The sequence below is a fragment of the Bos mutus genome, chromosome 2 (assembly GCF_027580195.1).
Source record: "Bos mutus isolate GX-2022 chromosome 2, NWIPB_WYAK_1.1, whole genome shotgun sequence".
Lineage (NCBI taxonomy): Eukaryota > Metazoa > Chordata > Mammalia > Artiodactyla > Bovidae > Bos > Bos mutus.
In genome coordinates, this window is record NC_091618.1 from 131,771,875 (window position 1) to 131,786,841 (window position 14,967).

The 14,967-nt window shown below is 38.5% G+C and overlaps 1 protein-coding gene across 2 annotated transcripts in view; it reads left to right on the top strand.

The window, feature by feature from the left end:
* Positions 1 to 14,967, top strand: part of UGGT1 (UDP-glucose glycoprotein glucosyltransferase 1) — a 110,795-nt gene that overhangs the window by 52,909 nt on the left and 42,919 nt on the right. For both annotated transcript variants that reach the window (XM_005909980.2, XM_070359948.1), the window contains exon 19: positions 11,738 to 11,858. In XM_005909980.2, coding sequence (XP_005910042.1) covers positions 11,738 to 11,858 — 121 coding nt within the window. The remainder of the gene's footprint in view (positions 1 to 11,737; positions 11,859 to 14,967) is intronic.

The window sequence follows — 14,967 nt, forward strand, 5'->3', positions numbered from 1 at the left end:
ATTGTTTTTGAAATAACTAATTTTATTGGCTTTAAGATTAAATTTTATACTAAAAATTCCTAAGAACTTAGCCGTTCTTAGAAACATTTATTCTACTTCTAAGGGATTTTGACATAGAGAAATTCAAATATGCCATATGTGTGTGTGTGTGTAGTTATTGTTGACATCTAACTTACATGCCATAAAAGTCAACCTTTTAAGGTGGACATGCGGTAGGTTTTAGTATATACACAGAATTATGCAGCTGTCACCTTTGTCTAATTTCAGAGCATTATTACCCCTAGAATAAACCTGACACCCAGTAGCAATTGCTTCCCATTATCCCCTACCCTACCCCCTGACAACCATCAGTCTGTTTTCAGTCTGTGTGGATTTCCTGTTTGGATAGTTTATATAAAGGGATTCAGGTAATATCTGGTCTTTTGTGATTGATTTCTTTTACTTAGCATAATGTTTTCAAGATTTATCCTTGTTGGAGCATATGTCAATACTTCATTCCTTTTATCACCAAATAATAGTTCCTCCAATGGACAGGCTGCGTTTTGTGCATTTATCAGTTGATGCATATTTGGGTTATTGCCACTTTGAGGCTACTGTGAATAATGCTGCTGCTTGCTATAAGCGATCGTGTAAAACTTTTACTGTAGACATGTTCTCAGTTGTCTTGGATATATACCTCGGAGTGGAATTGTGTGTCAGTTTAGTTCTATTTTTAACAGTAATTCTGTTTTTAAGAGAGCTGCCAGACTGTTTTCCAAAGCAGCTGCACACTTAAACATGTATACAGGTTCCATTTTTTATACTTGGTATTATCTGTCTCTTTGGTTATAGGCTGGTGGGTGTGAAGTGGTATCTCATGGTGGTTTTGATCTGCATTATTCAAACATGAATGATGTTGAGTGTTGTTTCCTGTGCTTATTCACCATTTATTTCCTCTTTGGAGAAATGTCTATTCAGATTATTTGCCTGTTTTTAATTGGGTTATTTGTTTTATTACTGTTGAGTTATAAGAGTTATTTATGTATTCTGGATATGAATTACTTATTATATGTATATAATTGTCAAATATTTTCTCTCATTTTCTGGTTTGTCTTTTTACTTTCTTGGTCGTGTCCGTTTACTTTTTTTGTTGTTGCTTGTACTATTTGTATCATATGTAAGAAATCTTTACTTAATCCTAGGTAATGAAGATTTCTGTTTTCTTCTGAGTATTTTATAGTTATTTCTCTTAATGTTTAGTTCTTTGATCCATCCTCAGTTAATTTTTGTATGTGGAGTGAGGTAGGAGTCTATCTCTTTTTCCATGTCCAATTTGAGACATGCAGCTTTGAACTATTCAGTTAGCTGCCCCAGTACCATTTTTGAAAAGAATAGCCTTTCACTGTTAAATTGTCATGGTACCCTTGTCAAAAGTAAATTGCCCACTAATGTATAGGTCTATTTTTAGACTGTCTGTTGTTTCAGTTAACCTACTTTTCCTATGTAAGTACCTCACAGTCTTGATTATAATCATAATCAAGTTTGAGTTTTCCAACTTAGTGTTTTTCTGTTTTTAAGAATGTTTGGCTCTTTTGTGAGTATTAAATGTATAAATATATGAATGTGAAATATATAAATGTATACTGAAGCAGTCTCTATAATAGCAAAGAATGAGAAATGATTTAAATATCCAACAATATGGTGGAACACAATGCAGCCATTAGAAAGACGTTAACTAAGACCATCTAAAGACATGTCTACAACATGTTGCCACGGACCAGCAAATGGATTATATAAGGTAGTGTGGCTAGGCTGATCTTATTACTGTGTATATGTGAATGTGTCTGAGTAGGTGACATAAGTATATGTGTGTGTGTGTGTTAGGCTGGAAATGTGCTTAGTCACCCAGTCATGTCCAACTCTTTGTGACCCTGTGGACTGTAGCCTGCCAGGCTCCTCTGTCCATGGGGATTCTCCAGGCAAGCATACTGGAGTGGGTTGTAGTACTGTCCTCCAGGGGATCTTCCCAACCCAGGGACTGAACCCAGGTCTCCCACACTGCAGGCAGATTCTTTACCATCTGAGCCACCAGGGAAGCCCAGGCTGGAAATAAATAACTCAGATGAGCAGCTTTTTCATGGACAGCATGGTGAGATCACAGATGATTGTTTTTCTTTGAACTCTTCTGTATTTATCATATTTTCATCAATGAATATGTACTATGGTGCTAATTTGAAGTAAAGAAGTTTTTTAAAAAGCCTTAGCCTGTTTACCGCCTGACAGGAAAACTACTCAAGCACAGAGAAAACCAACTGCTTTATAGTTTTAAGATTGAAATTACATTAAAAAAAATCAGATTTGAGTTCAAAGTGAGCTTCAGACAAGATAATTATGTGCCCACTTCCCTGGTGGCTCAGACGGTAAAAGCGTCTAGGTACAATGCAGGAGACCTGATTCGATCCCTGTGTCAGGAAGATCCCCTGGAGAAAGAAATGACAACCCACTTCTGTACTCTTGCCTGGAAAATCCCATGGACAGAGGAGCCTGGTAGGCTACAGTTCATGGGGTGGCAAAGAGTTGGACACGACTGAGCGGCTTTGCTACACTTGTAGTTTTAAAACTCATTGTGTGGTTTTGAGTAAACATTACAAATTTCAGCTCACTATTTGCTAAAATGAATATTTTTAGAAAGGAACTTTTCCTAATCACATTGATTTACATGAACACCTTTGGTTTTCAATCTACTCTTTTCACTGGGCTCCTGTCTATGGTCAGACATGCCCCATCTGCCATTTTGCATCAGGCCAGCTTACAAGACAGTTGTCTATAAAATTTGTAAAATCCCTAGTGAAATTTGATTAACTAAAACCTTAATTAATCAGTCATGTAGGTCTTTGTTTTTTAGGAGAAAGATCAAAGAAAGAGGAAATAAAATATTAGAGACTTAAAGCCGACAAAAAGCCCCTGAAACTCAGCTTTACACGTATGCTTTGTGCTTGTTCCATGTTCAGATGAATCTTAAAATTCCAAACACAAAGAAACTCGAAAAAGCAGCTGAAAGAAAATTAACATAGCCCCAAATCTCTGATTTAGCCACCATGTTACCAGTCGTTAATGCATACACAAAATAGATGCATGCACATGTGTATATATACTCATGTATCTGGGAGGAAGATGATGGCTGGGGGTGGTCGCTTCCTCCTGAAAGTTTGTACCTGGAGTATTAATATTTGAAACGTACTGACAATTTTAAGTTTCTGGAGATGGAGGCATCATTTCTCCTTTGGAGTAGACTTCTAATGTTTCTAGAAAAAGTCCCAGTCTGGGCTGTTTAGTTCCCAAATATAAAGGACTTGGCTCATATACCAAGAGAAAACGTCAAGGTCACCATAAATATAACTGTTGTTGTATACTGTGATGTGGCTACTAATGGGAACAAGGCTATTCTTTAGCCTGACTGTGCCCTTAATCTGTCAGGGAAATGATTTTTATGTAAATAAAACTTTGGATTGGACTGTTAGTATTCCTTAAAAAAAAAGAAGGTTTGGCTTTTCTGTGTCCCTTTAATTCCCTATGAATCTTAAAATAAGCTTGTCAGTTTCTACCAAAGAGAGGCCATTGGGATTTTAATAGTAATTGTGTTGAATCTGTAGTTCAATTTGGGGACTATTGATGTCTTAACTGTAGTGAATCTTCCAACCCATGAATGTAGGACGCATTTCCATTTACTGTCTTTTAATGATGTTTCATAGTTTTCGGTGAAGAAGTCTTAGACTTTTGTTAAACTTATTCCTTAGTATTTTATATTTTACTCTTTTTGGTGCTGTTGTAAATGCATTGTTTCTTTAATTTTGGGGTAGTTTATTTGTGAACTTGAACTTGTTTATTAGCTCTGTTAGTCTTTTGTGTGGGTGCGTGTAGATTTCTTAACATTTTCTGTACAGAAATCATTGTCATCTTTCAAATGACAACAGCATGCTTAGAGTGAAACTCTTGAGTTTTTCCTACTTATAATATGTTACATTTTTTTTTTTTTGCAACAAATTACAGTATTTCTACTCTCTTAGTTTTCTGCTTTTCAAGACATCAAAGTATGACTTACTGTACAGATATTTCAGGACCCCAAAGCAATGTATAGACAGAAAAAAAATCTCAGTATACTTAGGGATTCTCAGTAGCTTGAGAGGGAAATCAAGGTCTGGCATTCTTATAAATGATGATTATTAAGACTGATCAAATGGAAAGACTCAAATGATTTGTCAGTTTTGAACTGTGTATTAAATTATTTACCACAAATTCTCCTGGTTATTGTCATAAGAGTAAAAAAAAAAAAATCTCCCTCTGTATTTAGTCATCCATCTACCCACCTTCCAATAATAGGTAATTACTGTTTTAAGTTTCTTCTGAGTTGTTCCAAAACATTTCTGTATCTATATGCTAACAGTGAAAATTTACTCCTTCCTAACCTTTATTCAAAGTGGTAACAAATTATTAATGCATAACTATACTACACCTTGGTTTTTTTCACTTAACAAAATACATAAGTCTTTCTAATTTGGTGTATAGAGTATTCTCAGTTTTTTTTAAGATAGCCATGTAGTGTTTCATTAGTAAGCAACTTTGCCCCACTTGGCAGCACATTTGGCAATATATAGAGATATTTTTTGTTGTCATAGTTTGGGGAGGAAAGAGGTGCTGCTGGCTTCTAGTGGGAGTGAATCAGGCATGCTGCTAAACCTCGTGCAGTGCTCAGGACGTCCCTTCCCTTCCAAAACAGCAGGACATCACCTCCCTTTCCAAAGAGTTATCTAGTCCAAAATGTCAATAGTGCTGAGATTGAAAAACCATTTTGTGGATATACCCTCACTGCATTTCTCAGATATATAAATTAACATTTTCCATCAAAACTGGGAACTTTTTACCCTTTATTTCTTCTATTAGTCTTTTGGTTTGTGATGACACGGCCCAGAGTTAGGACATAGTCCTAACAAATTAAGGACATAGTTCTTCACAAGATTGTCTTTATTTTAGACACTAGACACAAGTTCAGAGATCCTCAGGCCACCCTTACTTATGATCAAATAGCTACAAATGCAGGTATCCCCTCAGTTATGATAATTTGCTAGAATGGCTTACAGAACTCAGGATAGTGTGGTTTTTACAGTTAGCATTATTAAAGTAATAGAATATGTATCAGAAGCAGCCGAAGACTGAGGAGCACACAGCAAAGCTTCGGAAGGTTCCAAATGTAAACATTCTATGTCTTTTCCCTGTGATGCCAGGTTATATTATCCTTCCAGCTCTTTGATGTGGGATACAATTGTTCTGCAGTGTGTGGGTCGTCTGCTTGGTGGCTCTACGGTGGGGTTACTGGGGACCTCCTCCAAGAGGGCTTATGCCACAGGCTGTGTGACTCAGATCTGCCACACACAGAGCCCCTGCCTCTGCGACAGGCCCCTGCTGACCTGCACCTTCACAGGAGACTCTCAAACACAGGTCTGGCTCAGTCTCTGTGGGGTCTCTGGGTCCTGGTATGCACAAGGTTTTGTTTGAGCCCTCCAAGCATCTCTGGTGGGTATGGGGTTTGATTCTAAACGTGATTTCACCTGTCCTGCTGCCTTGCTGGGGCTTCTCATTTGCCCCTGGACACGGGCTATCTGTTTTTGCTGGGATCCAACATTTCTCCTGTCAATGGTGGTTTAGCAGTGAGCTGTAAAAAAAAAAAAAAAAAAAAAAAAATGCAAAAGGCAAAATAGTTATTTGAGGAGGACTTACAAATAGCTGAGAAAAGAAGAGAAGCTAAAGGCAAAGGAGAAAAGGAAAGATACACCCATTTGAATACAGAGCTCCAAAGAATAGCAAGGAGAGATAAGAAAGTCTTCCTTAGTAATTAATGCAAAGAAATAGAGGAAAACAATAGAAAGGGAAAGACTAGAGATCTCTTCAAGAAAATTAGAGATATCAAGGGAACTTTTCATGCAAAGATGGGCACAATAAAGGACAGAAATGGTATGGACCTAACAGAAGCAGAAGATATTAAGAAGAGGTGGCAAGAATACACAGAAGAACTGTATAAAAATGATCTTCGTAACCCAGATAATCACGATGGTGTGATCACTCACCTAGAGTCAGACATCCTGGAATGTGAAGTCAAGTGGGCCTTAGGAAGCATCACTACGAACAAAGCTAGTGGAGGTGATGGAATTCCAGTTGAACTCTTTCATATCCTAAAAGATGATGCTGTGAAAGTGCTACACTCAATATGCCAGCAAATTTGGAAAAGTCAGCAGTGGCCACAGGACTGGAAAAGGTCAGTTTTTCATTCCAATCCCAAAGAAAGGCAATGCCAAAGAATGCTCAAACTACTGCACAATTGCACTCATTTCACATGCTAGCAAAGTAATGCTTAACATTCTTCAAGCCAGGCTTCAGCAGTACATGAACTTCCAGATGTTCAAGCTGGGATTTAGAAAAGGCAGAGGAACCAGAGATCAAATTGCCAACATCCATTGGATCATCAAAAAAGCAAGAGAGTTCCAGAAAAACATCTATTTCTGCTTTATTGACTATGCCAAAGCCTTTGATTGTGTAGATCACAACAAACTATGGAAAATTCTTAAAGAGATGGGAATACTAGACCACCTGACCTGCCTCCTGAGAATTCTGTATGCAGGTCAAGAAGCAACAGTTAGAACCGGACATGGAAAAACAGACTGGTTCCAGAATGGGAAAGGAGTACATCAAGACTGTATATTGTCACCCTGCTTATTTAACTTATATGCAGAATACATCATGTGAAATGCTGGGCTGGAAGAAGCACAAGCTGGAATCAAGATTGCTGGGAGAAATATCAATAATCTCAGAAACACAGATGACACCACCCTTATGGCAGAAAGTGAAGAAGAACTAAAGTGCCTCTTGATGAAAGTGAAAGAGGAGTGTTAAAAAGCTGGCTTAAAACTGAAAATTCAAAAAATGAAGGTCATGGCTTCCAGTCCCATCACTTCATCACAAGTAGATGGGGAAACAAGGAAACAGTGACAGACTATTTTTTTGGGCTCCAAAATCATTGCAGATGGTGACTGCCGCCATAAAATTAAAAGATGCTTGCTCTTTGGAAGAAAAGTTATGACCAACCTAGACAGCGTATTAAAAAGCAGAGAGATTACTTTGCCGACAAAGGTTCATCTAGTCAAAGTTATGGTTTTTCCAGCAGTCATGTATGGATGTGAGATTTGGACTATAAAGAAAGCTGAGTGCTGAAGAATTGATGCTTTTGAACTGTGGTGTTGGAGAAGACTCTTGAGAGTCCCTTGGACTGCAAGGAGATCCAACCAGTCAACCCTAAAGGAAATCAGAAGGACTGATACTGAAGCTGAAGCTCCAATACTTTGACTACCTGATACGAAGAACTGACTCCTTGGAAAAGACCCTGATACTGGGAAAGACTGAAGGCAGGAAGGTAAGGGGATGACAGGATGAGATGATTGGATGGCATCACTGACTCAATGAACATGAGTTTGGGTAAACTCTGGGAGTTGGTGATGGACAAGTAAGCCTGGCGTTACAGTCCAAACGGTTGCAAAGAGTAGGACACGACTGAGCAACTGAATGACTGAACATGTGGGGTATTTCCATCCAGGGAAGTTCAGTTAAGTTTTGGCGTCCAGATTTTTTACTGGGGCTTCCTTATGTAGCTGCTGATCAAAAGCTTTTAGGTTTAATTAGGTCCCCAGTTGTTTTTTGTTTTTATTTTCATTATTTTAGGGTCAAAAAAGATCTTGCTGTCATTTATGTCAAAGAGTCTTTTTCATGTGTTTTCCTATAGTGTCTGGTCTATACATTTAGGTCTTTAATCCATTTTGAGTTTATTTTTGTGTATGGTGTTAGGTAGCATTCTAATTTCATTCTTTTACATATTGCTGTCCAGATTTCCCAGCACCACTGATCGAAGAGGCTGTCTTTTCTGCACTGTTCCTGCCTCTTTTGTCACAGACTAGGTAACATAGGCTTGTGGGTTTATCTTTGCACTTTCTATTCTGTACCGTTGGTCTATGGTTCTGTTTTTGTGCCAGTACCATATTGTTTTGATTACTGTAACTTTGTAGTATCATTTGGAGTCAAGGAATCTGATTCTTCCTCCTCCATTTTTCTTTCTCAAGATTACTTTGGCTGTCCAGAATCTTTTGTGTTTCCACGCAATTTGTAGAGTTCTTTGTTGTAACTCTGTGATAAATACCATTGGTAATTTGATAGGAATTGCATTGAATCTGTAGATTGCTTTGGGTAGTATATTCATTTGCACTACATTGAGTCTTCCAATCCAAGAACATCATATATTTTTCCTTCTGTTTGTGTCCTCTTTTGATTTATTTCATCAGTGTTTTATAGTTCTCTGAGTTCAGGTCTTCTGCTTCTTTAGGTAGATTTATTTCTTAGTATTTTATTCTTTTTATTGCGATGGTAAATGGGATTGTTTCCTTAATCTCTATTCTTTTGTTGTTCGGAATCTAATTTCTGTGCATTGCATTTTCTATGCACGTAATTTCTGTGCACTAATTTTGTACCTTGCAACTTTACTTCTGTTTCATTGACTATGCTAAAGCCTTTGACTGTGTGGATCACAACAAACTGGAAAATTCTTAAAGAGATGGGAATGCCAGACCACCTTACCTGCCTCCTAAGAAACCCATATGCAGGTCAAGAAGCAACAGTTGGAACTGGATATGGAACAGACTGATTCCAGATTGGAAGAGGAGTACATCAAGGCTGTATATTGTCACTCTGCTTATTTAACTTATATACAGAATACATCATGTGAAATACTGGGCTGGATGAATCACAAGCTGGAATCAAGATTGCCAGGCGAAATATCAACAACCTTAGATATGCCACACTAATGACAGAAAGTGAAGAGGAACTTAAGAGCCTCTTGATGAGAGTGAAAGAGGAGAGTGAAAAAGCTGGCTTAAAACTCAGCATTCTAAAAATGAAGATCATGGCATTCAGTCCCATCGCTTCATGGGAAATAGGGAAACAATGGAAATAGTGACAGACTTTATTTTCTTGAGCTGCAAAATCACTGCAGATGGTGACTGAAGCCATGAAATTAAAAGATACCTGCTTATACGAAGAAAAACTATGACAAACCTAGACAGCATATTAGAAAGCAGAGGCATCACTTTGCTGACACAAGATCCATCTAGTCAAAGCTATGGTTTTTGTAGTAGCATGTATGGGTGTGAGAATTGGACCATAAAGAATGCTGAGTGCTGAAGAATTGATGCTTTTGAACTGTGGTGCTGGGGATGACTTCCTGAGAATCCCTTGGACACAAGGAGATCAAACCAGTCAATCCTCAAGAAAACCAGTCCTGAATATTTGTTGGAAGGACTGATGCTAAAGCTAAAGCTCCAGTACTTTGGCCTCTTGATGCGAAGAGCTGTCTCATTGGAAAATACCCTCATGATGGGAAAGATTGAGGGCAAAAGGAGAAAGGGGCGACAGAGGATGAGATGGTTGGATAGCATCACTGACTCAATGGACATGAGTTTGAGCAAACTCTGGGAGATAGTGAAGGACAGGGAAGCCTGGTGTGCTGCAGTCCATGGAGCTGCAGTCCAGAGTCGGATATCACTCAGTGACTGAACAACAACAGCAGCCTCACCATATTCACCGATTAGTTCCAGTGGTTTTCTGGTGGAATCTTAAAGGATTTTCTGTGTATAGTACTGCAAACAGTGACAGTTTTACTTCTTTTCCAGTTTGTCGTCCTTTTATTTTTCTTCTTTGGTTGCCATGACGAGGACTTCCAAAACTATGTTGAGTAAGAGTGGTGAGAGTGGCCATTGTTGTCTTGTTCCTGATCTTAGGGGAAATGCTTTCAGCTTTTCACCATTGAGAATGGTGTTTGCTGTGGGTTTGTCATATCTGGTCTTCATTATATTGAGGTAGGCTCTCTCTATGCTCATTTTCTGGAGAGTTTTTTTTTTTTTTTAAATAAATGGGTGTTGAACTTTGTCAAAAGCTTTTTCTACACCTTTGAGATGATCATATGATTTTTACTCTGTTAATATGATGTATCACATTGCTTGATTTGCATATATTGAGGAATCTTTGCATTCTGGGATGTGCAGATGTGTGAGATTCAAAGTGTGTATAGAGATATAAATGAAGCAAAATTGTCACTTAAACATTCCTGTTCCTCACTGTTCATTTTTCTTTCTGCAAACAATCCCTGTGTGTGTGTTTGTAGGTGAACTCCATTTAAAGGTATGTATAATTTTCATAGATGTTGCCAAATTTCCTTCCTTCAGTTAGGCTTTTATCATAGAGACCAAAGTTATATACATGGGCTTGCATCTATACTGAGTCATTGAGTACCTTTGTAAGTCTTTTGAATTGTGTAGTTGGTTTGCTGCTGCTGCTGCTAAGCCACTTCAGTCGTGTCCAACTCTGTGTGACCCTATAGATGGAAGCCAACCAGGCTCCCCTATCCCTGGGATTCTCCAGGCAAGAACGCTGGAGTGGGTTGCCATTTCCTTTTCCAATGCATGGAAGTGAAAAGGGAAAGTGAAGTCGCTCAGTCGTGTCCGACCCCCAGCGACCCCATGGACTGCAGCCCACCAGGCTCCTCCATCCATGGGATTTTCCAGGCAAGAGCACTGGAGTGGGGTGCCATTGCCTTCTCTGGTAGTTGGTTTGTATGCTCATTATTGGCTTATAGTTTGAGATTTTGTATGTGAGTTATTGCTCTTGAGATAAGTAGCCACAGAAGATGCCTGAATGGATTTTTTAAAGACTTGACTGTGTATATTTCATTCACATCTGTTTCCCCTGAAAATCATGTTGAAGTATGGTTTTGTGTGAAATATTTTCAGTGTGAAAGTTTATAAGTTTACACAGCCACATATACTAGATCACCTTCATGAAGTACAAGTATTTCTATAATATGAGAAGCATGAAAGGGAAGAGTTAATGATAAATGATTTCTTTTTCCCCAATGTAATTGTGACCCTAGAAATACAGGATTATTTGGATGCCTGAGATTGAAAAAGGCTTGGGGTAATTTTTTTTTTTCAGAGAATATTAACTGCTTTAGTGAAGTCATTTGGCTTTGTTCTTTAGAGAGAAGCTTACTGTGAGTAGATCTCAAGGTGGGTTTTTGCTTGTGTTAACTCCAGTTTCTCAAGCTTGCTTGTTTCTGTGGCAAGATCGAATAAACATGGGTTTGCATTTCATATGCACTTCTCATTAGCTTTGTGGCTTTGAGTAAGTTATTTAACCTTACTGTACCACATCTTGCTCACATTGTCGAACAGATTAGAAATACTGTACATAAAGAGCCTGCTTGGCAACGACAAGAACCTATAACTTGGTTATATATATATATATATATCTCCCTATAACTTGGGATAACTTCTATTTTTAGCTGTTACTAGTTTGTCAGAAGATAATATAAAAATGATTTTTTAGCTCCTAATAAATCTATTGATCAGTGGCTCAGTGGGTAAAGAATCCACCTGCAATGCAGGAGATGCAGGAGACACAGGTTTGATCACTAGGTGGGGAAGATCCTCTGGAGAAGGAAATGGCAACCCACTCCAGTATTCTTGCCTGGAAAATTCCTTGGACAGAGGAGCCTGGTGGGCTGCAGTCCATGGGACCACAAAGAGTCTGACATGACCGAGTGGCTGAGCACTACTCAGATTTGTTTAATGTGCTTCTTGCCTGCATCCTGTCTCTTTTTTTCCTGTAGGGTGAACTGTCCCATGATCAAGATGTGGTAGAGTATATCATGAATCAGCCAAATGTTGTTCCACGAATCAACTCTAGGATTTTGACAGCTGAGCGAGAATACCTGGACCTAACAGCAACCAGTAAGTAACATTTCAGGAACACTTTAGGCTTTTTTGATTTGTCTTTCAAAATCCTGTATTTATTGGATTGTAATGTTCAGAAGATAATCCAAGATTGTGACACGATTTTGTTTAAACTCTTTGTACCTTGATTTCATTATATGAGCCTCTAAATTTACAAGAGTTTCCTCCAGAGGAGAGAAATTCTTCCTGGATAAATCTTTGTAAACTCTGAAAGTTATTCAATGTCTTTTAAATGCCAGCTAAACATAGGCAGTAGATGGTAGGAATGGTCCTGGATTACTGGCTTTCTTACAGTCCTAAAGCTCTTAAGCAGCTGTTTTCTTTCCTAGTTCTGGTGTCAGTTTCAGCAATAATGTTGACAAATATCTCAGAGAGCTTTACTGTGTGGACTTAAGAATGCCTTTTTAACAAATAAAGCTTCATTGAGAAATACCGTACTTGCCATAAAAGTCAACCTTTCAAATTGTACAGTTATAATGTGTACTGTTTTTAGTATATTCTCAAAGTTGTGTGATCATCACACTGTCTAATTTTAGACTAATTTAGTCTAATTTTAGACTCCTCCAAAGGAAATGATGTACCCCGTTAGTAGTCCCTCTGCTAGTAGTAGTCCATTTCCCACTTCTCCTGTCCTTCAGCAACTACCTAATTTAGTTTCTCTTTCTATGGATTTTTCTGTTCTGGATATTTTATATAATTGGAAGTTTTTTGTGACTGGCTTCTTTCACTAAGCATAAAGGTTTTTAAGGTTCATCCACTTTGTAGCCTGTCTCAGAACTTCCTTTTTACGACTGATTCCTTTTCCATTGTATAGACAGGCCATACTTTGCTTACCTGTTCCTCAGTTGATTAATGTTTAGGTTGTTTCCACAAGAATACCTTTTTGTAGCTCATGAAACTGAATACAGGAAAAACAAACAACCTAGTCAAAAATCGGGCAAAATACATAAACAGATATTTCTTCAAAGAAGACATACAGATGGCTAATAAACACATGAAAAGATGCTTAACATCACTCATTATTAGAGAAATGCAAATCAAAACTACAATGAGATATTACCTCATACAAGTCAGAATGGTCATCTTCAAAGATCCACAAACAATAAATGCTGGAAAGGGTGTGGAGAAAAGGCATCCCTTTTGCACTGTTGATGGGACTGTAAATTGATACAGCCACTGTGGAAGACCGTATGGAGATTCCTCAAAAAACTGGGAGTAGAACTACCATATGACCCCACCATTTCACTACTTGGTATATACCCTGAGGAAACCAAAATTGAAAAAGGCACATGTACCCCAATGTTCACTGCAGCACTGCTTACAATAGCTACAGCATGGAAGCAACCTAGATGTCCATCGACAGATGAATGGATAAAGAAACTGTAGTACATATATATATATATATGTATATATATATATAAAAAATGGAATGTTACTCAGCCATATAAAGGGTCACGTTTGAGTCAGTTCTAATGAAGTGGATGAACCTAGAGCCTATTATACAGAGTGAAGTAAGTCAGAAAGAGAAACACAAATATTACATATTAATGCATATATCTGGAGTCTAGAAAAATGGTGCTGATGAACCTGTCTGAGGGCACCAGTGTCTGAGGGCACAGATGCAGAGAGCAGACGTGGGGACATGGATGGGGGAAGGAGAAGGTGAGATGCATGGTGAGAGGCATGGGGGCGCACACACGCTACCACGTGTGAAATCGACAACCAGTGGGGATTTGCCCTGTGACTCAGGGGCTCAGACTGGGGCTCTGGAACAACCTGGAAGGGCGGGAAGAGGGGGGTGGTTAGAGATGGAGGGGACACGTGCACACCCATGGCTGACTCGTGTTGATGTATGGCAGAGGCCAGCTCAGTATTGTGAAGCAGTTTTCCTTCAGTTAAAAATAAGTAAGTTTGGAAAATGAACAAACTGAAACAATGCCTTGTTTAGAAGTTAACCCCAGCTGCAGCTTGTTCTTTGCCTTTGCTGGAGACTGTGGAGGCCACTGTGACGAACTGCAGGAAATGACATGGAGCTATCATTATTTGCTCAGGAAATCTCACGGGGAAGAAAGGATATGTTAACGGTGAAGTCAGAACCAAGTGTATTCGTTGTGGTAGTTGAGTACGATAAATATATAAATCTATTTGTGATTGGTACTTGATTGCGGCTATCTCTGTTCTACTTGAAACTAAATTCCTTTTCTTTCAGGCAGAATAAAATGGTTAAATATAGGCAGAGGAAAAATTCATATGTATGCTTATATTTGAAAAAAAAAGGTAGTTAAGAAAATGCTTTTTTACCAGAAGAATTAGTAGTGCAAGGCAGGCAGTGTTATGAATCTTCATCCTGTTTGTTGTTTCCATCATTTTAAATTAAGCTGTAAAGAGTTATCTTTGGAGTACTGATGAATAAGGAACGTAAAAACAGCTCTGTGTTTTGGGATATCTTTCTCCACTGAGTGTTAACACCCTCACCTGTGACATGATGCCAGTCCCCAGTGGCAAGGACGTAGTCACTTGGTGAGCGTTGTGAAGCTGTTGGTGAAGGAGTAACTGGCATCCTCCTAACCCAGTGGTTATAGCTCCATGCTCTTGGCCTTTGCTGTCCTGCAACCAAGTTTTAAGGCCATGGTACTTCCTCCCCTCCCCTGCATATAGCCAACAGTATGAATGGATTATGTCTGTCATAAATTGCTTACCATTACTAGAACATTGATTGAGCAGATTGTAGGCCTTTGATGTACTTTCTTTAATGAAAAGATAGATGGGTAAGGGTGGGCAAGCAAGCTGTGCTTGGAGGGTAGGGCAGAAAGCAGGGCGTTTGTATTGGGATGTGAGTAATGCAAAGACCTGGGATGATTGCTAGAGATAGAGGGTTTATGATACCAGGCTGGAGACCACTTTGTAGGTAGGAAGAAATTATGAAGTATTTAGAGCAAGAGAGTGACTTGATGAAGCTGGAATTTTGGTAAGAGTAATCTGAGGGGAAATGATTAATAAGAGCAATTGCACATAGGTATTAATAGGAAAAATATATATCTAAAAATGACCTCTTATTTCTTTTAAGGTTAGAAATGTTATTATGATAGAGATGAAATAACTAAAA